Below are 25,953 nucleotides of genomic sequence, written 5' to 3' on the forward strand. Positions count from 1 at the left end.
ACCTCTGTCCATGTCAGGAACTGTCCAGAGCAGGAGAGGTTTTCTATGGGGATTTGCTACTGCTCTGGATAGTTCTTGATATGGACAGAGGTGGCAGCAGAGAGCACTGTGTCAGATTGAGAGGAATACACCACTTCCTGCAGGACATACAGCAGCTGATAAGTACTCGAATACTTGAAATTTTTAAATAGAAGTAAATTACAAATCTATAAGATTTTCACCAGAGTACCCCTTTAACCTTCGAAAGTGCACCGTGTGAGCCCATGTGGGATGACTTTTCTATAAGCCTAAGTGGGGAGACTACTGCATGCAATGATTCCTGCTCTGGAGGACCTGCTGCGTTCAGTGACATCATCAGACCTCTCATTGATTTTAAAGGCAGGATCAATCAATATTCAGTACTTGGTTTCCCTGGTAATATCAGCAGTCATTAAGTCATCAAGGGCTTCAGCAAGATGTGTGCAAACTAGAGGACTCCTTTCAAGACTATGTCAGCAGGATTAGGCTGTCCTATCTAAGAGTACCATAAATTAGTGACAAAGAAGCTGAACAGAATGATGTATCACTTACATTGTTCTGTGCAGGTGATCCAGAGATATCCTCCTGAATAACATGAACAATAAGTCGTGCTCTCCATTATGTGCATGTGCTCAATAGTCCTGGATATTCATGAGAAGCAGAAAACTCCACCCACCAGCTGCTGATTGGCATTTATCTATCCATGCTGTGTATAGGCAGTCAGCTGTCAATCAGTAGCTGGAAGGAGGGGGGAAGGGTGTGTCAAGAATCCTATTCCCCTGCATATTAGGAGAACGGCTGAGCAGAATGATGTAAGTAATACACCGATCTGTTCAACATTTCTGTCACTAGTTTATACCTAGTGACAGATTCCCTTTAAGTTGTGATACTATTTACAGGGGTTGTTTGCTTTGAAGAGTGCAGTTCTGGTAAAGAGCCTTCCTGACTGGGAACCATTGTACGGAGTAGCCCTCCCTCTGGACGACCGGACCACCGCAGCCTTTAGATAATTGATTTCAGTGGACACTATGTGGTTATTTAGAGCGAGCAATTACAGAGTAATAGCTGATCTGGGGGGGAGGGTGCCGGCAGCGGGACCCCCCACAATCACCTATCACCAGGGGACCGGCTACTTGAAAAAGAATTGCTCTTTAAACTATTATAGAAGCTATATAAGATACTGGAACTCACTATTAAGAAGTTGTTAAGTCTTCAGGAGCATTTTGGGTGTTACTTGTAATAAGAATAGCCGGGCCGCAGGGCACCTGCGCGGTGATAAGCCGGGTATTGTTAGGGAGTGCTTAAAGGGACGCCGCTTAATCTTTCCTCGCTTAATCTTTTCTTTCCTGGAACCACAAATATCAATATGGCTTTGTCCCGGGCTTCCTACTGTCAGCAGACCATTGTTCTGCCAACTGGAAAAAAGATTTTACTTTCAATTTAGCGGATGATTTAGCTGAAATCGGCGACCAGAATTACATTTTAGAATCAAGCAAACTCTATGGGGGAGATTTATCAAACATGGTGTAAAGTGAAACTGGCTCCGTTGCCCCTAGCAACCAATCAGATTCCACTTTTCATTCCTCACAGACTCTTTGGAAAGGTGGAATCTGATTGGTTGCTAGGGGCAACGGAGCCAGTTTCACTTTACACCATGTTTGATAAATCTCCCCCTATGTGTAAACTTAGCAGCCCCATTAAATAACGCAGCAATTGGCTTTCAGCTTTCATGAAAAGACTGATAGAGAACAAAAGAGAAGCTAGACTAGCTAGGCTAGTAATGAATGGATTACATTAGTATTGTATATCTTTTTTCTATTGCTTTGCACTGATTGCCAGAGTGATGGAGAGATCAGACCCCTTTGACACTGTGCAGAGATTTCTTTTACTGGGGAAATATTTATTCAAATCCATTCATGTTGTCACATTCCCATTAAAAGAGATGGCAGAGAAGCGCCGGTGGATCTGATCTGTTAATGTCCCATTACACGGAGCGATTTTTAACGACTAACGATAGAAGATCGCAAACGAGATTGTTTATCGTTAACCTAAAATCGTTCACCATATTACACAGAACGATGGTCGTTATTGCGATCGTTTATTCCTTCTGATCTAAGGAAAACAATGGGCAATGTGCAATTACACTGAACAATTAGTGAAAAAATGCGGAATTACAGCGAACGATTAACAATAATTTTAGGTTCAGATCTCAATCAACGATCAACGACATACGAACGATTTTTCGATCGACGCCAAAGGTCCCCATAAACTTTTGTTGGTGCGCAGCAGATATGGCCATCAGTAAAAGGTGTATGGGGCTCTCTCAACAGTCCACGAACAGATGATGAAAATCAAGGCCCAACCCCTTTGTTACCACAGAGATAAGCTGCAGCCAGATTAGATGTGCCTTAAAAAAGGCCCTGCAAGCGAACGGCGATCAGTGACACACAGACGCCTGTCGAACTGTGTAAAAGGGCATAGCACTCCTGTGTTCTTGTTCTCTATGGGGAGGAGTAAGCTGCAGCCAGAAAGCTCTGGCTGCGGCTTATCTCTCCCAAAACAAAGGGGTAAGGTGGTAATTTTCCAAAAGTCAAAAGTTTCTGGGGACTTTTTACTGTAAAAACCTCTATTTAATTCAATACATGTTGTCACATTCCCAGTAATAGAAATCTCTGAGTAGTATCAAAGGGTTCTAAGTCTATTCTGCAAATTGGTGGTGCTCTGAGATCACAGCCCTCCTCATTGTCATCTCCTTTTATACATCTATGACAGGATTTCACATTTTAAAACACTATCACTTTATGTCAATGGACTTTTATCCAAACCTTTCACCCACAGACAGACTCTGAGGGACAGAGGACCCGCATTGCAACCTTCAATGACGGCAAGACATCAGTAGACCAGGACACAATGTACAGCAGCAGAGCGGCCGTCCGCAGTGACAACAGCCTGGTCATACGCGACATCCGTGTAAAGGATGAGAATGAATTCACCTGCAGGGTGAACGCATTGGGTGAAGGGATTGGCGAGGGCAGCGCTCAGCTGAAGGTGTATGGTGAGTGCAGACATATATTACACTACAGTATAGTATAGGGTCCAGGTGTCAAACTCTGGCCCTCCAATTGTTGCAAAACTACAATGCCCATCATGCCTGGGCAATCAAAGCTTTAGCTTTAGCTGTCCAGGCATGATGGGAATAGTAGTTTTGTAACAGCTTGGAGGGCCGGAGTTTGACACCTGCTGCCAGAAAGTGACAGAGATTTGTAAATTCTCAAGTCTTCCAGTACTTATCAGCTGCTGTATGTCCTGCAGGAAGGGGTGTATTCTTTCTAGTCTGGAGAGCATGGGAATTTGCTATTGCTCTGGACAGTTCCTGACATGGACAGAGGTGGCAGCAGAGAGCTCTGTGTCAGACCACTTCCTGCAGGACATACAGCAGCTGAAGGGTTCAGATTTTTACATAGAAGTAAATCTGTATAACTGTATAACTTTCTGACAGCAGTTGCTTGAAATTAATTTTATTTCCTTGTCCCTTTTCTGTTTTCAGTTTCTCCTTCAGCCCCAGAACTATCAGTGACCAATCAGTTATTATCCATCACAGAACCTATAGCTGCCGAGGTAACGTAACACATTCTTATTCTGCACCCTGTATCTAATCCCCCTGCACCATGTATCTAATCATCCTGATGTATCTAGTCACCCTGCACCCTGTATCTAATCACCCTGTATCTAATCACCCTGCACCATGTACCTAGTCACCCTGCACCCTGTATCTAATCACCCTGCACTAAGTATCTGATCACCCTGATGTATCTAGTCACCCTGCACCCTGTATCTAATCACCCTGTATCTAATCACCCTGCACCATGTACCTAATCACCCTGCACCCTCTATCTAGTCACCCTGTATCTAACCCCCCTGCACCATGTATCTAATCCCCCTGCACCATGTATCTAATCCCCCTGCACCATGTATCTAGTCACCCTGCACCATGTATCTAGTCACCCTGCACCATGTATCTAATCCCCCTGCACCATGTATCTAGTCACCCTGCACCATGTATCTAGTCACCCTGCACCATGTATCTAGTCACCCTGCACCATGTATCTAGTCACCCTGCACCATGTATCTAATCCCCCTGCACCATGTATCTAGTCACCCTGCACCATGTATCTAATCCCCCTGCACCATGTATCTAATCCCCCTGCACCATGTATCTAATCACCCTGCACCATGTATCTAGTCACCCTGCACCATGTATCTAGTCACCCTGCCCCATGTATCTAGTCACCCTGCCCCATGTATCTAGTCACCCTGCCCCATGTATCTAGTCACCCTGCACCATGTATCTAGTCACCCTGCCCCATGTATCTAGTCACCCTGCACAATGTATCTAATCACCCTGCACCATGTATCTAGTCACCCTACACCATGTATCTATTCCCCCTGCACCATGTATCTAATCCCCCTGCACCATGTATCTAATCCCCCTGCACCATGTATCTAGTCACCCTACACCATGTATCTAATCACCCTGCACCATGTATCTAATTACCCCACACCATGTATATAATCACCCTGCACCATGTACCTAGTCATCCTGCACCCTCTATCTAGTCATCCTGCACCGTGTATCTAATCACTCTGCAATGTGTATCTAATCCCCCTGCACCATGTATCTAATCCCCCTGCACCATGTATCTAATCCCCCTGTACCATGTATCTAACCCATCTGCACAATGTATCTAATCACCCTGCACCATGTATCTAATCAGTTCTGTAGATACTCTTCCTTTATGATGCTAGATCTGCAAAATATTCTGATAATAAGTTACCATGTCTTTTATACCTCAGGTTGGAACTTGCACCAGTAGAAATTCATATCCAGCACCGACCATCGAGTGGTACAGAAATCATATTCTTCTCAATACTGGAGCGGAGAAAACAGGAGGTAAACTGGGGTCAGCTATGTGAATATGAGGTATAACATTAAAGGGGTTATCCAGCGCTACAAAAACATGGCCGCTTTTCCCCCTCTCTTGTCTCCAGTTCTGGTGTGGTTTGCAGTTAAGTTCCATTTACTTCAATGGAACTGAGTTTGAAACCGCGCCCAATCTGGAGACAAGAGAGGGGGAAAAGTGGCCATGTTTTTGTAGAGCTGGATAACCCCTTTAAAGGGGTAGTCTGTTAGCTACCAAATGAGCCGGAGCAGAGAGTGGTGACAGAGCCTCTGTAGCTGCAGGAAACCTAACAGCTCATTCGTTTCATCTTGCAATACTTCATATGTCCTGTAGAGGTGCTGTAGGGAAATTCAAGACTTTTTCAAAGTCTCATAACAAGAAGGAATTGCTTAAAGTTAACAACTGATATAGTTTAGAGGGGTATTCACAATTTAAGTTGGGTAATTGCTCATAACAAGCTGATCGATGCTCTTTTAACCATGGCCTTGTATAATGAATTCTAATCTAAGACCCCCTTCCACCTGCAGATTTATATGCTTCATCCCGCACGACCACCGAGGCCTCAGGCCTATACACAGTCTCCAGCACGCTCTTCCTGAAGCCCACCAAAGCAGACGCGGATGCAGTGTTTTCCTGTAAGGCTGTGTTCCCCCTACCTGGGGGCTCTAAAAGTAACATGGAGTCTAAGGAATTCAAGCTGTCCCTCCACTGTACGTAAGACCAGAGGTTCCTCTCCTCCAGACACATCTTAGATTTTTTTACATTTTTGATTTTTTTACATTTTTGATTTTTTTACACCCATTTTTTTTGTACTTCTAGATTACACCGAAAATGTGAAGTTAAGCGTGTCCCCTGAGGGGCCCCTGAAGGAAGGAGACAAAGTGACTCTACATTGTGAGGGGGATGGAAACCCACCCCCTACCTACTTGTTCCAAAAGCAAAAGGTGCTTTGAGTAGAAACATTCTAATTTCCTTTAACCTTCTCAGGGCCATATTACATGGAGCGATAATCAGCCGAATCAGACCGATCGGGTCGATTATCACTTCGTGTAATAGAGACAACGATCAGTCGATGACAATAGTCATCAGCTGGTTTAGGTTTGAACCTAAAAACGGTGCATTGCTACATATAATAGACGGCTGGCGATTGCCAAACACCTGCTAAGGTATCAGGTGTTTGGGCAAGGGCTGCATGGACATCGCTAACGATGTCCATGCAGCCCTTACTGCCCAAGTATCGGTCCAGTAAACGATCGCCGATCTAGCAGATCAGGGCTCGTTTACTAAAATGATCGGGCTGTCGTCGGCCCGTGTAATAGGACCCTCAGTCAGGAATTTGAGAAGGGGTAATGGCTCTCAAAACTCCATACATAATCTGTTGCAGATCACATGTGGACTTCTTTCTGGCTGGGAGGCACCTTGCTGACACTGAAACCTCCCCCCAATAGACATCAGTCAAACCCTACCCATAAGTCTTAGCCAAATCATGACAAAGCTAGCCATGAATGGACCCTAAGCTCAAAATCAAGGCTGATCCGCAGTACCACACATGGCCTATGAGCAAGAGTGGTGCTGTTTCTATTGTGCTCCCATTTTTTTAAAATATTATACATCTCACACATTTCTCATTGTGTATATTTCAGGCCGGCGGTGGGGAGGAGGAATTGAGTTCTGATTCAGACGGCGTTTACGTTTTCCAGAACATCTCTAGAGATGATGGCGGCACTTACACCTGTGAAGCTCTGGATTTTGACAGTCCTGATGAAGTTATGCGGAAAAGGCAGATAGAACTTAATATTCATTGTAAGTGGGAACCTCCAATTCATAAACTCTAATTGATGTCTCGAGGACAGGCCACCAATCCTGGGAGAGTTCTTAGTACCATGGGGGAGATTTATCAAAAATGGTGTAAAGTGAAACTGTCTTAGTTGCCCCTAGCAACCAATCAGATTCCACCTTTCATTTCTCACAGACTCTCTGGAAAATGAAAGGTGGAATCTGATTGGTTGCTAGGGGCAACAGAGCCAGTTTCACTTTACACCATGTTTGATAAATCTCCCCCATATTTCTAAATTACTTCATCTACCAAAAAAAGACTCTTTACCCTAGAAAACAAGCTCTAAAATCTTTCACTTCTCTGCTGTTTTCTGTTTACTGCTTGTTGTCAGGGAGAAGTCTGTCTCAAATAACAGGTAGATCAGCACAAATTACAGGAAGTGCAGGGCGGGGCTTAGCATGTGCTTTGTGCAGGAGAAGGAGAGAGCATGAGAAATCCTAGGCTGTGTACCTACAAACTTACCCTGTTCCTGAAAGGTAAATCAAGTCTTCCCTCTTATCTCTCTCTTTTTGAAAATCTTATGATAAAACAAAGGGGCTTTGGCTTCCCATCTGAGATAACACAACTCTTATAAGAATAGCAAAATATGGCTGCTTTCTTCCAGAAGTGTTGTCCTGTCTTGTAGTTTTTATCTGAATTGGTTTCTGCAATACTGAGAATTACCCATGGGCAAGAGTGGCACAGTTGCAGGGAGGAAACATGTTTTTTATTCGTATTCCCTATAGCCCCTTTAAAAGGAGTTTTCAGTTAATAGGCCCCTCCCCTTCTAACTTAGTGTGCCCTTATATGGCATAAAGGGTGGGCCAGACTTCTCCTCTAAGTGACTTCATCTAGTTGGTACGTATTAATGTCAGCCTCATGTTTCTTCCACAGACCTCAATCCTCTAACCCTCATCCCATCTGGAGAACACCGCCGCCCTGTTGGCAGTGATGTTCCTCTTTCCTGCCTAGGAGATGGTTCAGAAAGACCCACCTTGGTCTGGAAGAAGGTAAAGCCTAGTGCCGACTTATGGCTTACCCTAGTGGTAAGTGATGAACTTGCATCCATTTCTTACCATCTTCTCTTATAGGGGAACGCCCTGCTCTCTAGCAGCAACAGGTATCGCTTGCATAATCTAAGTTATGCCGATTCTGGGGTTTATACTTGTGAAGCGACGGTCTCGACAGTGCCAGGACTGCGCAAAGAGGCGAGTGTCAACATCGTTGTGGAGGGTAAGAGCTCATTTATAGACCATCCTGAATTGCCAAGTGTATTTAAAGAGGTTGTATGAGATTATAAATAAATGCAATTTTTTCCACCTTTCCCTAGTGCAGTGATTTTCAACCAGTGTGCCACGGCACACTAGTGTGCCGCGACACATGATCGGGTGTGCCGCGGGGAAAGTTCCCCAAACTATGGTGCCCCTGCAGATCGCCCCGCTGCTGTCCGCCTCACCTACTGGCCGCTTGTAGCGCCCGGACGTGCTCCTCCTATCCAATCAGTGGAGACCGGGAGCGTGGTGCGCTGTGGCGGGCCTTGATGCACGCATCCAATCAACGTGTGCGCTACGGCCCGCCGCAGTGCACTACGCTCCCGGTCTCCGCTGATTGGAGGAGCACGTCCGGGTTCTACGGGCGGCCAGTAGGTGAGGCGGACAGCAGCGGCGACCATCTCGGAGGAGGTGAGGAGGAAGGGGGGGAGAGAAACCTGGGGATGGGGGAGAGAAACAGGAGAAAACAATGGGGGAGAGAAACCTGGGGATGGTGGAGAGAAACATGGGGATGGGGGAGAGAAGCATGGGGATGGGGGAGAGAAGCATGGGGGATAAACAGGGGGGAGGGACATGGGGGAGAGAAACCTGGGGATGGGGGAGAAACAGGGGAGAGAAGCAGGGGGGAGAGAAACAGCGGAGAGAAGCAGGGGGGAGAGAAGTTTGGTGGAGAGAAGCATGGGGGACAGAAGCAGCGGGGATAAGCACAGGAGAGAAGTAGGGGGGAGAAGTATGGTGGAGAGAAGCAGGGGGGAGAGAAGTTTGGTGGAGAGAAGCATGGGGGAGAGAAGCATGGGGGAGAGAAGCATGGGGGAGAGAAGCATGGGGGAGAGAAGCATGGGGGAGAGAAGCAGGGGGGAGAAGCACAGGAGAGAAGTAGGGGGGAGAAGTATGGTGGAGAGAAGCACAGGAGAGAAGCATGGGGAAGAGAAGCACAGGAGAGAAGCATGGGGAGAGAAGCACAGGAGAGAAGCAGGGGGGGAGAAGTATGGTGGAGAGAAGCACAGGAGAGAAGTAGGGGGGAGAAGTATGGTGGAGAGAAGCACAGGGGGGAGAAGAAAACAGGCCCAGGTTTCACACTGAGTGAGTATAAATACATCTTAGAATCTATATTATTAACTATATGTATAATATGTACTGTTTTAGTGTCATTTTGTGGCATTTTGGTTGGTGGTGTGCCCCGGGATTTTTTAAGCATAAAAAGTGTGCCGCGCCTCAAAAAAGGTTGAAAATCACTGCCCTAGTGGTTGTCAGTAGTATTGCAGCTCAACTCTTAAAGTGTCACTATTGTTTAAAAAGTTAATGCAGAAATCAGTAGTCCAGGCGATTTTAAGAAACTTTGTAATTGGGTTTATTAGCTGAAAAATGCATTTTTATCATGAAAAAGCAGTTTAAAGCTCTCCCCCTGTCTTCATTGTTCTCTTATGGAGAGGGGAGGAATGGAGGGAGATGAGGCACCAAAACAGGACAACAAAGAGTTCATTTACAGCTACATCACCGGGCTATCTCCTCTGAAGTAAGCACTGACCTCTCTGACCTCTGAATACCGGCTTTCACACAGGTCCCGCTGTGTAATGCTTTGTTCTCTGCTCTTTGCTGCTTACTAATCTCCCTCCTTCCACCTCCCCTCTACATAGGTTAGACAGGGCTCGACTGATGTAAAAGAGTAGAGATTTCCTGATAATGAGCAGTGAATGAGAGAGAGGAGGGAGGGGGTGGGGGGGCTGAGAAAAGTCTTTTTTAATGCAGATAATGGCATATTAACGTAATAAAACAAATTACAAAGTTTCTTAAAATCACCTGGACTATTGATTTCTGCTAAAAAAAAATAAATAAAAAAAACGACAGTGACACTTTAAGGGTACAAACACACACACCGTATATGCAGCGTATTTACTGCTGTGATACGCAGCAAATACGCAGCAGATACGCAGCAGATTAGATCTAAATAACTGAACACAGCATCAAATCTGCACCATTAAATCTGCTGCGTATCTGCTGCATATTTGCTGCATATACGGTGTGTGTGTTTGTACCCTATAGGTGCAATACCAGACACAGCATCATTTGTAGATCTATTAGGGGAGGTGTTTCATACATCAGTCATAATTTATACTTATTTGGAATTAAATGGGCCGTTTAATAAGCAAGACTTATGCTATTTCTGTTATAATAAATCCATATGTAACAAGGGCACAAGTGTCTGGTAACCCCAATGTGACCTCTGATGTCTTTAATATGTCTTTCTTTCTAGGACCCCCTGATCTTGGACCTGAGAGTGAATCGGTTGATGTACCTTCTGAAGGACACATGTTAACATTATCTTGTTCAGCCACAGGATTCCCGAAGCCGGAGATAAGCTGGCACCCAGCAGAGCTGAAGGTTAGCTACCGCATCTATCACGCCATTGGAAAATTAGATTCTGATAAAAAAAAACGACGCCGGTTGCTGCCACTTCTTCAGTTTCTAGTCTCAGCCGTATCCATTATTCCATCTATAACTATAATATATTTCCCATGACTACATTATAAAAAAGACTTTAGGCTCTGTAAAGTAAGACAGGGTCACACTCATTTAGATTACCGTCACTGATTTACCTGATTAAAGGGGTTGTCCAGCGCTACAAAAACATGGCCACTTTCCCCATACTGTTGTCTCCAGTTTGGGTGGGGTTTTAAAACTCAGTTCCATTGAAGTAAATGGAGCTTAATTGCAAACCGCACCTGAACTGGAGACAACAGTAGGGGGAAAAGTGGCCATGTTTTTGTAGCACTGGATAACCCCTTTAAGGGGAGATTCAGACATACTGCATTCAACGCTGCAAGTTTCAGTAAAATTTGCTAGCCTATGGCTCTACATTCCTGCAGCATATTTATATCTAGTTGCAAGAATATCATGCTTTAGACTGTTTAGCTCCGGACACAATACTTACCTGTCCACTTTCCCTAGCCGTGCTCCCGCATGCTTATCTGGGTCCCAGCACACTGACAGCTTGCTCAGCCAATCACTGTGCTGTCCAACCGCAAAAGTCCAAAAGTGATTGGATGAGTAGATGGTCAATGACCCAGAGAAGCATGCGGGAGCTCGCCGAAGGAACGTGAACAGGTAAGTATGGTGTGTGGAGCTAAATAGCTAACTTTACAAGTCTATGGCATAATACATTCTCCCAACAGATTTTCATTCTGGTGTGAGAATGGAGTGCTATTGATTTTAATAGAAATCAGTATCACTGCAAGAAACTCACAGCATGAAATCCGCTGCAATGCGGCCTAAGTGTGCTATGACCTTAGTGGTAGCCAGTGGACCTTTGTGCCAGTCTCTTGACATATATCAGCCCCGTACTGCCTGAATGTGATGCAAATCCTTCCTAAATTCTAAAGTGCTTACCTTGTATATAGCCGTACATCTGAAGGGTATATAGGATGACAGTGTGGCCTATATGACTCAGTCGCAGACATTACAATGGGCACAGTGTTGAATCTCTGGATAGGCACGTGCCTTGCAGTAATTCTGGCCACATGGATAATATACTGTGTTCATTATTGGGGGTCACCATTAAAGCTTCTTTGTCTTGCGAGCCCATCATTGTTATATCAGTGTATGAGCAGGACGTACATGATCAATGATCATTCTGATGGTCCTTTTCAGCACGTTCCGTGGGTTTTGTGATCTTCACTTGACTAATTCCACCCTAACAATGGTCATTGTTGTCCGGATTCTCCCTCATTCCATGGCCTGTATACAGTGATTGTTATACTTCTCTTTCAGCCTTCCCAGACGCTTTCTGGCATGAGTGTAAGAAGCGAGGTCGCGGTGAAGGTCACTTCCAAGCTTATTAATGATATTTCATGCACTGCACAAAATCAACTCGGAACCAAAGAGAAAAAATTCAAGTTGAACATCTGTAAGTCTGGCCGAGGGAATCCTGGGGGTGTATCTGGCGGAATGCAATAAATTTATAGTATTTTCTTACCTTTGCCATTTCAAGTGAATGTCTATACCTTTTAATGCCATATCATTTTAAGGCTGAATATTCCGTGCTGATCACAATTCACCTTTCACATCCTCTGTACAGATGTAACTGCACAGATTCTGGCTGGGAGCTGTCACCACTAGGGGAGCTCAGGAGCTTATTGCATACTGCAGGATTAGTGAGAAAATTCACCGGCACTACTCCCTTTGTTGGCTTGCGTGCAGTTAATTAGACATATAGTATGGGCTATGCCGATTAGCAACGGGGGTGCTCCTCAAAACAGAGTCTTATATCTAAACAGTCCAGTAAATAGATAGAAAGCTGAGGGCACTCAACCATATGTTGCAAAATACTTTATTCCAAAATGCGGTTAAAATCTCTGTGATGCATATCACTCTTGAGCAGACGCCATACCACTTTACAGCATAGACATCATCATGATGGCCATTTCACGCGAATGTGCGCTTCATCAGATCTGATTTGATGAAGCGTGCATGCGTGTGAAATAGCCATCATGATCATTTTGGATTAAACTATTTTGCAACATATGGATGAGTGCCCTCAGCTTTCTATCTATTTACTGGACTTATTGCATACTGTGATATCATTCAATGGAATTAAGTGTATGCGGAAGCTCCTGAGCTAGTGGTGGCTGCAGGCATCCTGAATGTAATAATTTATGATTATGCCGGGATTGTAGAAGGCTCCTTCCATAAAGATAAATAATAATAATAATAATAATAATAATAATATTATTATTATTGTTTTTATTTATATAGCACCAACATATTTTGCAGCAGTTTACAATCCAATTCTAAATTTAAATTTAAAAAATTTGGACCTAAAGTGGTCTTCAGAAGCAAACATTAAAGGAGTACTCTGGGCAAAAACAAAAAAAATCCAGTACAAGCAGGGGCTAGGAATGAACATAATAAAGAATTTATACTTATTGTGATTCGGTGCTCAACAGTTAAGTATACATTCATTTACATTATGTTCCCCCCCACCCCCTGCCTGCAATGAATTTTTTGTTTTTGCCCAGAGTACCTCTTTAACTTTGAGGTGTGACAGCAAAGAATATGGTTTAATATGATTCCTACATAGGACACTATTCTTTGGACATTCTTTCCTCCTAAGAATATTTGGCTACTGTTGCTATTGAACTCCCCTCACAATGTGATAGGTTTCTTGGGGTATCTTGTTTATGGAACATTTATTACAATAAAGCTGGGAGTAGTATGTGCTAAATGCATTTTCTCCCTGCTCCGTACCCCATGACCAAGACGCTCTCATATTTCAAGTTTATGAAACTGACTAAGTAGGGAGAGAAGCACTCAAATGTGCTCTTCTCTCCCAGTCACTTGGGGTGTAAACACACAGAACACCCACTCTTATCTATAAAAGTTTATTAAAGGGACGGCAATGCTTTAAGGTACAGTAGATTCCACCTTTGTATTTTTGCTACATTCTCTACATAGACCCTAAACATATGCTACATTATACAAGTTGGACATGTTTTATATCAGGGTGCATCATACAGGTCTCCATAAAACTGATAAGTCAAATATAACATGTGCGAATTAACTTTGATCATAATTAATGCAATATTTCATCTTCTTCCACAGTAAGCATGGTGGCCCCAAGCACAGCGCCTGCCCAAGGTATGTCTGCACATGGATTAGAGGGAATCTTGCTTGTGTATAACTTAATGCAAGTCTATGAGACCATCTCGTACCATAGACAGAGAGCGGGGAGAGAAGTGCTCAGCCACGCACTTCTCTCCTAGCTTATCCTAACAATCGTCCGTGGTCTCAACACACAGACCCCGACCAATCCAAACTTTTAACATGTCTCTACTGCATATCAAAAGATTACTAAAGCAATAGTAATGGTTTGGGGTAATCTTTAAAGGATCCATATAATACTCACTGCCAGTGAAAAAACTTTTGATTTGTCATAGAGAGAAATCAAAAGTTTCGATCAGTCGGGATCTGGGTGTTCAGACATCTACTGGTCGATAGAGTAAGTCTATGGAACCCAACTCTTGCAGTAAGGCGGGGAGAGAGGTGCTGAGCTGAGCACTTCTCCCGGCTTCTCAGATCCCCACTTATCAAAGCTTTTGACTTCTCTCTATGACGTCATGAGTGACGATGATGCTTTACTGAGCTAAAGGAGTTATATCCTAAGATGCCGACTTACCACCTATCCCTGCCTGTATACCCTTGCTTCCCTGCTACTTTCTATTCCATTCTTGCAGGAGATCCCATATGGGTCATGCTCATACTTTTGTCTCTTGCAGAACAAACCGGCGGCAGCAGCACAGCCATCATCGCGGTGGTTGTCTGTGTCCTTCTCCTTCTTCTGGTGGTCGCTCTATTCTTCTTCTTACAGAAAAAAGGAAAATTGGCGTGTGGACGATCAGAAAAACAGCCCCTGTAAGTCAACTGGGTGGAGCCGATTTCTCCATAGGTCCGCCAGCATCTGAACTTTTTAGTGAATGGGGAAATTATTAACAATATCTTACACCCAAGGGGTCCTATTACACGGGACCTATTAGATGGTCCAATAATTGGGCAGTAAGGGTTGCATGGACATCGTTAGCAATGTCCATGCAGTCCTTGCCCAAACACCTGACACCTTACCTCTCCCCACCCCCTGTCTTCTCTCCTGTGCTCTGCAGCTTCCCAGTCCTGGCGGCAGCAGCTGACAGGCCGCTCAAACGCTGCAGCTGCCGGGACTGGGAAGCTGCGGAGCACACGAGAGAAGACCGGTGTCTGGTGTTTGGGCAATCTTCAGCCGTCAGACGCACATCGCTATTTCATGTAGCGAAGAATGGTCGGCGCCCGGCGTTTTTTGGTCCAAACCTAAACCAACAATGAGCCGATGATCGTTTCATCGTCTGAGTATTGTCTCTATAATACGGATCAACAATCGGCCGATTATCGCTCCGTCTAATAGGACCCAATAATTCGGCCATTTTAGTTTTTTTTTCTATTTTTGGGTGGAATTCTTCTTTGATCAAACCTTGTTTGATAGTTTGCCGAGCCTTGCATAGCTGACATGCCGCCCCTCCGATCTGGCAGCTATTATATTTTCTGCCGCTCGCCAGCTGTGCTTGGTGACTCTCTGCCAACAAATTGTCCAGAATTAAATTGTCTGCATCTGTTTTCTTCTATCATGTACTGTAAACGGTATTATCATGGCCGTGACGTATTTTCCCTGTCCGCTCAATGGAAGGGTACACCGCTCCACTTCCCGTACACTTCCATGTACATAGTGAATGGCTGGGTTAATGCATCATTTCGCTTGACTTAAAGGGGTTGTCCAGTGCTACAAAAACATGGCCACATTCTTGTCTCCAGTTCAGGTGCGCTTTGCAATTAAGCTCCATTCACTTCAGTGGAACTGAGCAGCAAAACCTCCATAGAAGCCGCTACGGGGCCCACAACATCAGGAGGCTAATCCCTGAAATACAGTGGGCCTCCTGAGCTGTCATCATACTACCATGAGGGACACTATGTACTGGGGGGTTAGGATAATAGGGAGATGTCTATTTTGGGGGACACTATGTATGGGGGGGATACAAGGTGAGATGGCCTACAATATAGGAATAGGAATATCCCTTTAAGGAAACTAAGCTAATGGGTGCAGTACCATTGACTGATGAGCCCGCACACCAATGACTGTGAGGAAGTGTGTGCTGTATGTTGCTGATCAGCTGATCTCTTTGGCCAGTCATCCTAGTTGGATGCTCTATTTTACATACAGTTTGGCGCTCCTTGTATCCCCCCTAAGGGGAGTTTGGTGGAATATTACTGTATTCTATATACTTATGATTTCGCAGGTCATGTCTTTTCCATATTTATCGCTTACCCCACAATCACAAAAGGTTATTTTCGGTAAGGTTTTCGTCGGCTATTTATATCTGCCGCAGGCTCTGCTGTTTGTGAGATGCGTCCTCGCCTTGTACAGAAATAAAGCCATTTTTCCCAGAGGAAAGACGTTCTCCTTCTAATGAAGTTCAGCTCACTTATCCTTCTAAACCACAGAACACTTAAGATGTGGCATCACCCCGCCTAGAGCTAACATTCCCCGTCCCATCTGCTTAGAATAGCCCCAGTCCCAATGCTTCATGAGGTTAAAGGGGAATAATTGTTTGTCCTGGAATGCAGATCCCATATTAGGCTCCAGTACACGGCGGGGTGTATACCAGTCTCTATCACACTAGGAATATGCACAATGTTGGGAATTTATGGTGGTTGGACCTCCACTGATCGGCTTGTTGTTCCCTATCATGTGAATAGGGGATAACTTTGCAGCGGAATACCCTTTAAGGCTATGTTCACATATCGTAATTGACCGGCCGTTCCGTGACCCGGCTGGGTCACGGAACGTCCGGTCTCTGAAAAGATGATCCTGGCCAATACTGGATAATCTTTTTGGCTGCAGGGTTTTAAAGCGGGCGCATCCGTGCGCGCCCGCATCAGAACTCCCCACTGCACGCCTCTAAGCTTGCCGCCGGAGCCGCTCGCTTCATAGTGTGCACTGACATGTTTTTCTGCAGCCGCTACTCAATGAATAACGGCCGCAGAAAACTGACATGTCAGTTGTTTGCGGCGCCGCAAGAGATCCCGGGCGGAGCATATACTATGTGCATACGCTCCGGCCGGGATTCCATATATCATAAGGCAACGTCTCTTTTCGTAAAAAGTATGGCCGTTGTTGCCGATCACGTTCACACGTACAGCATCTGCAGCAGAATTGAAGTCGCAGATCAAAAAGCAATCAGATCTGGGCCATCAAATCTGGTCCAGTACTTATCAGCTGCTGTATGTCCTGCAGGAAGTGGTAATATTTCTAGTCTGGAGAGCAGGAGAGGATTTCTATGGGGATTTGCTACTGCTCTGGACAGTTCCTGACATAGACAGAGGTGGCAGCAGAGAGCACTGTGTCAAACTGGAGAAAATACACCACTTCATGCAGGACGTACAGCAGCTGATCAGTACTGGAAGCAGGGAGAATTTTCAATGGAAGTATATTACAAACCTCTGGCGCTTTCTGACACCAGTTGATTTGAAAGAATTTTTTTCTCTGGAGTTCCTCTTTAATGGGACCTGAGCTGTATTTACCCCTAGCCACCACTTCTGGTCTCACTATGTAATGCAGGCCACTGAGTAGCTGACTGAAAGCTGGGCACCCTACCGAGTTGGCATCCAATGGATGGACCACAATCATATTATCCTGGAAAATTCCTTTAAATGCTCCTATCTTGACTTTTAAAGGGGTTGTCCAGTGCTACAAAAACATGGCCACTTTCTTCCAGAGACAGCACCGCTCTTGTCTTTAGTTTGGGTGCAGGTTTTGTAACTCTGTTCCAGTGAAGTGAATGGAGCCTAATTGCAAACCACAACTAAACTGGAGACAAGAGGTGTGCTGTCTCTGGAAGAAAGTGGCCATGTTTTTGTAGCGCTGGATAACCCCTTTAAATGAGGTATAAAACATATAGTACTTTAAGCTATGCTTCCCTTTTCTTCTAGGGCAGCCTTCCCCAACTTGTAACTCCCCAACTGTTATGGGACTATGACTCCCAGCATGATCAGACCTCTTAACCCTGTTCGGGCATGCTAGGGTTGGTAGTTTTGCAACAGACAGAGAACCTTTTGTTACAGCTTTTCCGAAGGGGATATCTGCTGCAGGGAACGCCAACAATTGCCAATAATGTGTGCTTAAATGTGACATTAAAGGGGAGATTTATCAAACATGGTGTAAAGTGAAACTGGCCCAGTTGCCCCTAGCAACCAATCAGATTCCACCTTTCATTTTCCAAAGAGCCTGTGAGGAATGAAAGGTGGAATCTGATTGGTTGCTAGGGGCAACTGAGCCAGTTTCACTTTACACCATGTTTGATAAATCTCTAATTTACCTACAGCGCCACCGCAGGGAAAATGAAGCATTACACACATACCATTGAAATGGATTACCTGTCCTTGTAACGCCAGGTCCTCCTCAGGGAGATACACGCACTTTGTCTTATAGATAAGAGTCTAACATGCAAAGCTGAATTTCCTAGTAGGATTTCTTACAGTATGGGTTGTATCAGAAGGACAAACCCTTTACATTGGGATCTGTTATTGCCATATTCACTTCCTCCCTCCCAAAATGACCAAGAGTATAAAAATAAAAGTTTATAACGTCATCTCTGCCCATACTAATGGTATTATCTCATCAGAGGCCACACAAATCCAGATTATATTAGTAGTTCCTGGAATTACAATTGGTGCTTCACAACCATATCGGACGTTGCTTATAATGGGATTCTAGCTCCTGAAGCTTCACTCAGTATATAGCGAGGGTTACAGTTTGCGTGTTTCTTCCCCGACAATGCCCCCACTGTCTTGCTTGTCCCTTTTGCTTCTAAATGCCTGGTGAAGTATCCCCCTCCCCACCCATACATACTAGCTGCTGACTGTCTTATGGATATGGCAGCATCCCGACTCTCCCCCAACAGATATTGATTTCAAACGCCTGATGCTTTTGTTCACTCCGGAGATGTCACCTCCATAGGCGTATATAGCTGCAGTGTTTCCCCTTATTAAAAATGCATGCATGCTCGATTAGGGTATGTATTAGGGGGTTCGTGAAAAATAGCTTAAAGGGGGACTCTTATCTTACAAAGTGATATGTGATATGGGATAACTATCCGATTGGGGTGGGGGCCTGCTGATCTTAAGAATGAGTAACCAACTCTTACATTGGGCCATGCATGTCCACCCCCCCCCACCCCCCCATTGACATTCTATGGCAGTGGGATTCTCCTGCCCATTTTCGAAGGTGAGGGAAGTGTTGTCAGCCTTGAGTCAAGATGACCGAATCTACTTGTTGGGTCCCATTGGATTCCCAGTATTTTTTTTTTTGGTTTCCTGTTTCAGTGATCGCCCTAGTAGATGTAAGTTTATTTTAGCGTCGAGGACAATACCATTCTTGTACTGTCCTCCCTTGTGTCTGAGGTTCGGAAAGAAATCTGAAAATAACTTTGGCCTTATGCATCCAGTTTGACTAATGAAAAAAGCACGCCCCTCGCTAGAGAACAATCTCCAGACTTCAAAGACGGCGTAAGAGATGAAGTATGACTGCTGAAAGAGTGCAGATTTCCACACACAATGGAATGCAAGGAGCTTTTGATAAGGCCGATACTCGAGAACGGCTTCACATAGTTGTCATGTTAGACTGGTCCGACTGGATTAGAGAGGTCGATAAGGACAGCACCTTGTCCATGGTCACTAGACTTATTAAAGGGCATTCGCACTTATTAAGAAGATTTGTGAATGAGGTTCCTTACCTATTGGCGTGGTTTGAACCCCTATGGGTGCCTCTTTTTTGTACCTCCCACTAGAACAATAGGTGTGTGCTGGGCATTATTGAAATCAATGGCATATTCAACATATCAGAGTCACCATTAGAGATGTATCCTGTATGCTGGAATTCCAGGCGGTACCCGCGCTGTCTCCTCCTTCCCCACGGACAGGGAAGGCATCAAGAATCAAATGCGGAAGGTTCGACAAGGTTCTATAGAGCCTAAGATTTTCCGCTGTTCGATCATCTCTAGTCACCATCACATTGATCAAAGCACCCTAACCAATTGCTTGCACTTGTTGCACCAGGAATATCATGGTATTGCTAAAACTTGGTATCTTAGTAGGTCATTGAGTCTTTCCACCATATATCGTATTTAAAAGAGTCTCGTGACCTAAAAACCATTGGAATCCTCTGGTCTCTATCTTCGAGGCTGCCGCCACTCTTCTCTTTTGCACATCTCGATGACTTCCTCCATATAAGCTTGTATTCTGCCATCTCATCCGCCACGTACAGATGTAGCAATTTGCCGTTGTAATTTAACAGGAATTAATTTTCCTTAGTGCTCTCTAACCTGGCAAGGCTCCAGTCCCTCACTGAAAGGCTCTTATTGTTCCAGCCATCTTCATAATGATCATACAATCACCTTCAGACGTTGCATTTTTCGTAATATGTGACGGCCAACAAGGGCAAAGAAAATGGTTTACGATTCACTGTGTACAAGTGGAATGACTCTTTGCATTCGCCATGGGATGAGTATTGTAGGATGGTTCCTGTAGAGTGCTTGGTCCAAAACGCTATGCAACCTAAGTGCTGCTAGGATTACGTTACCTCCCTGTAACCTTGAAGGAGCACATGTGGCCTGTGAGAGATACGCCCAGGCCCTGGTTTGTCCCATCTTATTTGCCAATGCGTGTTGAGAAGTTGTACAGACTCTCTCAGTGAGCAAGCTAGCAGAACATTGTTCACTTCTTCTTACATTACAGCAAGCTACAACTATGGGCTAATAGATAAGGACACTCTATGGTACTTACATGTCATAGGGACACACCCCATTGACCAGGGGAATGACACCACTCCATTGACCAGGGGAATGACACCACCCCATTGACCAGGGGAATGACACCACCCCATTAACCAGGGGAATAACACCACCCCATTGACCAGGGCAATGACACCACCCCATTGACCAGGGAACTGACACTTGTCTGTCACTATGGTCATATTTTCAGGAGAAGTTCCAACCACCATCAGAGAGAGAAGCGACAGAGGAACAGCACGATTTAGAGTTCTATGAACAGGTGGTATTTGGTGCACCTAGGGGGTGGAGCTGTGACAACCACCCTTTTACAGAGAGTGATGTCATAGCCGATAGACCCTATAGAATTCTTCGATCATCCTAGTGGATTTCATAAATGTTCTGTCCCTGTTTTGAATGACTAAATGGAAAACCGCAGATAGAGTACCAATAGATGGCCTTCTGTTTTAATATACAAAAAAATTGACCATAATGAGTGCATTGCACTGCCAGGACCTCCACCAGTCCCCAATTATGAGATATTCAGAATGCCCGGGGACAATGACCTAACATTACCCCATTGAATATTAGAGGAAAAATTTAACCAACTCTAGCTTAGCGTGGTAAAGTTCAAAGTCAAGGAAGTCAAAGCTGGTTCTTGACACAAAGGAATCTCATCCCGTGGAGAATATGTCATCCTGTTTTTTTTATTCTGCATAGAAATTAAAAGAATCTTTAGTTCATTTTACTTTAGCAAAACTGTGCATGTGTAGTTCTATGATAGATGTATTGTCAACACATTTTGGGGGTCTTTTTCCATATCTTGGTATACCTTATAGGTGAGTGGGCACCTCTTGGTGTGATCCCAGTGCTGTGCTCGAATTAGGCATCTCTTCACTTTTGCTCTCCCCCCCCCCCCCTCTCACAGCATGCAGTCACAGAGAGAGAGAAAACGTGCAACTGCATCCCCCTCCTCCCTTCTTATAGCATGAAGTCAGAGAGAGAGAGAGAGGGAGAACGAGCTGCATTTGCATCCCCCTCCTCCTCTCTCACAGCATGAAGTCACAAAGAGCGAGAGAGAGATGCAGATGCAACCCCCTGCACCATTCTTATAGTATGAATTTAGAGAGGGAGAGAGCTGCAGATACATCCCTCTCCTCCTCTCTTACAGCATAAAATCACAGAGAAAGAGAGAACTGCAGCTGCACCCCCTCCTCCCCTTTCACAGCATAAAGTCACAGAGAGAGACAACCTGCAGCTGCATCCCCCTCTTCCCTTCTAGATACCATATTAGTTTAGAAAACTGTGGAACGAAGGAGGTTTCTGAACATAAGAGCCTGCAGTTTGTTTGTTACATGTATTTTTAGCTAAAACTGGGATTGGTTCCAAAGAAAGAACAGAATGCCAATAAGTTGTTACAGTAGGGGAGTTTGTTTTTCTCTCTTTACTACATCTGGTGCATTTGTCAGTGCCTAGCTATAAATATTTGCAGCGTTTTAGCTCATAGGTGCAGTCAGATGGCCGGTCAGTCATGTGACTGGCGGTCAGGTTAAATCTCATGCTAGGTCACCCTCAGCTTCTAAGTCAGATTAGTTTATTTTTGCTGTCATTGCAAAAAATTATGGAAATATAGTTGTTTCCAGCCACAGAGCCAAAAATACCTGTTGCCGGGAGAGCGGACATAAACAAATGCTAATGGAACATACACAGGAGAGTGGACTTACCCTTTAATAGCTGCCAAATTTATTATTTCTGAAATTATTTTTCTATGTTGTAGTCGACTCCTTGAGAGCCTCCAGCCGATGACTAACCAGAGATTAGCACGTTGCCACCACTGTGTATAAAAGCAAAGCGCAATCTCGCCGCGTTCTCTGCTTCCTCGTACAGTTCGGTTGTGTCATATATTGTTTGTTTGGCTTTTTTAAACTTCCTTTCAGGAAACTCATAGAGCCTGCGATCTAACATTCGGCCGTCAAAACTGAACTGCATCAACGTTCAGGCTTTAAGACAATGCAGAGTGACCACAGTGACATATCCAGGAAACTCTATCTAACTAGACGTTCTTCCAGACTCTTTATACAGAGCCAAATATTATCCAACTTTTTTTTGCATTTTGGTGACTTAAAGGGGCTTTCCCCATCTTGACAAGTAACTAAGAGATCGCTGGGGGTCTAATCTCAAGATTAGGGACCAAAAGATCTGAGCATCTGGATAATGTATACGCACTGCCATTCCATTCATTTTCTATGGAGCCATTGGCGATAGGCTGTACTTCTATCTGCACTCTATAGAAAATAAATGGAACAGTACTGTGTATTGGCTTAGCTTATTCTCTAACTCCCATAGACTCCAATGCGACCAACAAGTCTGTGTCAAATGGCTCAGATGTCCAGTTTAGAGAGTCATCCTAACGGCAGAGAAGAAGAAATAAGCAGTCAAACTTTTACATTCATCATCTTAAAGGGATTGTTCACCAATTTTTTTTCTTTCAAATCAACTGGTACAGAAAGTTCCAGTCTTCCAGTACTTATCAGCTGCTGTATGTCCTGCAGAAAATGGTGTATTCTTTGCAGTCTGGAGAGCAGGAGAGGTTTTCTATGGGGATTTGCTACTGCTCTGGACAGTTCTTAACTTGGACAAAGGTGGCAGCAGAGAGCACTGTGGAGAGAAGACACCACTTCCTGCAGGACATATAGTAGCTGATAAGTACTGGAAGACTGGAGATTTTTTAATAGAAGTAAATTACAAATCTCTGACACCAGTTGATTTGAAAGAAAAAAAAAATTGTGAACAACCTCTTTAAGGAGGTCATACATGTTAGATAACTGTCATCCAACAGCTGTACCATCTGACCTATACATGATTCAGGCTGTCACCACTCAACATCTTTTATGGCTGCCATCTTTTTTTCGTGACCAAATAACGAACGTTATTTCGTTCGGTCTTTTGAAATAACGGACATTATTTGGATGCATAATGACGATCATCCAAAAAAAAAAAACGAGCATCAGATGGCCAAGAAAGATGTGCTGGATCACTGGTTTCTTTTGGAGGCCCAAAAAGATGGTAGTTGTGTGGTTATTGCCTGAATGTGCATGTAATCTCAATGGGGAGAGGGAAATTTGCACAGTATGTATAGGATCAGGGACTGAGTGGACGCCGCAATGCTTAGATCATCGCTGCTCCCAGCCTGGCCATATAGGGGGAGATTTATCAAACTGCTGTAAAGTGAAACTGTCTCAGTTGCCCCTAGCAACCAATCAGATTCCACCTTTCATTTTCCAAAGAGTCTGTGAGTAATGAAAAAGGGAATCTGATTGGTTGCTAGGGGCAACTGAGCCAGTTTCACTTTACACCATGTTTGATAAATCTCCCCCATAGTGTACAGGAGCAAAGAAGGAAAAAAAAGCCAAATTATATCACAAAAAGTTTGGATTACAACAAAAACACTTTTTTCTGTGAAATTAGTACCAAATCTATCTCTAGTTATTATTATTATTATTAGTAGTAAAATAATCCCCCACCACAACATCTCCCAACCACACCACCATAGCATTACATTTGGAAGAGCAGCTCTGAAGCACAAACTGCTGCTCTAACATTATACTGTGCAGATTAAAAGCTTTGAGAGCTTTATTATTTAGGCAGGAACCTCATGTGTGACGCCGTTGAGGTTTTTTTTTTTCCCCATGATTATAACTGCACATGGTCTGTTTCGCATACACACGTAGCAGCTCCAGCGAAGCTTAAAAGGTCAACGGTCTCCATTGTTACGAACAGGAAATGAGGTAACTCATGAGGAGCGCACATCATATTAACAGAAGATTAGTGATTTATTAACATTGATGGGGAATAATGTAATCGGACCTGCTGGATCTTGTCGGGCATGTCCACCCTGTTCTAATACGGTTGGGTTATCTGTGAACTGATACAAACAATAGGGGAGATCTATCAAAGGGGTGTAAAGTAGAGCCCCTAGCAACCAATCAGATTCCACTTTTCATTCTTCACAGATTCCATGGAAAATGAAAGGCGGAATCCGATCGGTTGCTAGGGGCAACTGAGCCAGCCCTACTTTACACCAGTTAAGTAAATCTCCCCCAATAAACGTAAAGATTGCAGGAGGACGGAAGCCGCTTCTATTGTTGGCTTGCTCAGTGGTGAGGGATCCGTCCCCGGTCACCTTTTTGGATGAACTTTTTGTTTTTCTATTCTGTGACGTCCTCCTTCTAATGGGTCGGCCCACTGTCTTCTCTATTTCAGATCTCAGGATCCGGCTTCAGCTGAACTCGCCGTTGAGTTAAAATCAGAGAAACGAAACGAGCAACGAGGCTTATTGGGTTCTCGTGGAGGAGGAGGAGGAGGACCGTCTGCAGAGGTCAGCGCTCCATCCATCTCGTATACTTTCTTATGTTTTTGCTTAGTAAGATTTTGCCATTCTAACTCTTTTTGTATTTCTCCATAGTGTTAACAAGCCTGGACCGGGGCGCTCTCCTGTTCTATGGACAGCACCATCGTACGCGACCTGGCAGTCAGCTGACATCTCCAGCCTGTGGATTCATGTTCTCATGACTTCTTGCCCTTGAAACAGAGTTGCAACAGAAGAAATAAAAAAGAAAATGCAAGGACTCAATGTATAAGAGATTACGCATCAAGATCCCACAAATTCCCAAGCAGATTTTTGGGGATGCATTATTCTGTTTTGGGGTCTTATTCCTTTTCTTTTTTCTTTTTCTTTTTTTAATTTGAAGAACATTTGATGGTTCACTTACAAAGGTCTGTTATTGGGTATACTACCCTACCTAGTGTTGCCTTAAATGGTGGTTGGCCGTTGCTGCGTTGCCCACCACAGACCTCAGTCAGTTACCCTTATTTGTTGCAGGGTTGTTTGTTTTGTTTTTATGCCTATGATTTTGCTCATTTTTTTACCTGTTTTTTTAACTTCCCAACTATGTAAATGATTTCCACTGTCCTACTGTTTGAAGCTGTTTTTCCAGCATGCCTTGGGGGCAACAGATCTCAGTGGGCTACTGTTACACTGGTCTTGGCCTGCTTCTGTCCGGCCTGTATGTATATAATGTATTTCTCTATGGTCATTACACTGGTCAGACCCCTCAATTACTTGTACGATTTTCTTATTTCTTGTATTTCTTTTGGTCAGGTGGTGTTTATGACTTTTTCTTTTGCCTGTATGATTTGGGTTCATCTAGAGCAGGGGTGGGGAACCTCCGGCCCGCGGGCCGCATCCGGCCCCTGAGACCTCCCGATGCGGCCCGCGGCCCGCAGCTCCCCTGTGATGCTCGCCGCTCTGCTGGGGAAAAAGCCGGCATACACCGCATCCTCCGGTGTCTGTGACAGCTGCCGGACACAGGAGGATGCTGTCTATGCCGGCTTCTTCCCCAGCAGAGCGGCGCGTGTCTTTAGTCTCTTGCGGGCCGCGCGCGATGACTTCATTTCATCGCGCGCCGCCTGCAGGAGAAGACCGGCACAGAGGACCTGGGAGAGAAGAGGACCTGGACTGCGTGGGAGCGGAGGTAAGGTGA

At 44.5% G+C, this 25,953-nt stretch overlaps 1 protein-coding gene across 1 annotated transcript in view; it reads left to right on the plus strand.

Annotated features, from left to right (window-relative positions):
* BCAM (basal cell adhesion molecule (Lutheran blood group)) overlaps positions 1-25,528 on the plus strand; it is a 54,980-nt gene extending 29,452 nt beyond the window's left edge. Inside the window, exons 3-16 of the mRNA XM_069947028.1 lie at positions 2,857-3,073; positions 3,566-3,636; positions 4,873-4,969; positions 5,507-5,689; positions 5,799-5,923; positions 6,623-6,782; positions 7,690-7,805; positions 7,887-8,028; positions 10,321-10,448; positions 11,835-11,970; positions 13,665-13,700; positions 14,339-14,474; positions 24,674-24,788; positions 24,876-25,528. Of these exons, the coding sequence (XP_069803129.1) occupies positions 2,857-3,073; positions 3,566-3,636; positions 4,873-4,969; positions 5,507-5,689; positions 5,799-5,923; positions 6,623-6,782; positions 7,690-7,805; positions 7,887-8,028; positions 10,321-10,448; positions 11,835-11,970; positions 13,665-13,700; positions 14,339-14,474; positions 24,674-24,788; positions 24,876-24,881 (1,668 nt within the window). The 3' untranslated portion in view covers positions 24,882-25,528. The remainder of the gene's footprint in view (positions 1-2,856; positions 3,074-3,565; positions 3,637-4,872; positions 4,970-5,506; positions 5,690-5,798; positions 5,924-6,622; positions 6,783-7,689; positions 7,806-7,886; positions 8,029-10,320; positions 10,449-11,834; positions 11,971-13,664; positions 13,701-14,338; positions 14,475-24,673; positions 24,789-24,875) is intronic.
* Positions 25,529-25,953: the final 425 nt, after the last annotated feature.

This window comes from Dendropsophus ebraccatus, chromosome 12 (genome assembly GCF_027789765.1).
Source record: "Dendropsophus ebraccatus isolate aDenEbr1 chromosome 12, aDenEbr1.pat, whole genome shotgun sequence".
In the NCBI taxonomy this organism is placed as follows: domain Eukaryota; kingdom Metazoa; phylum Chordata; class Amphibia; order Anura; family Hylidae; genus Dendropsophus; species Dendropsophus ebraccatus.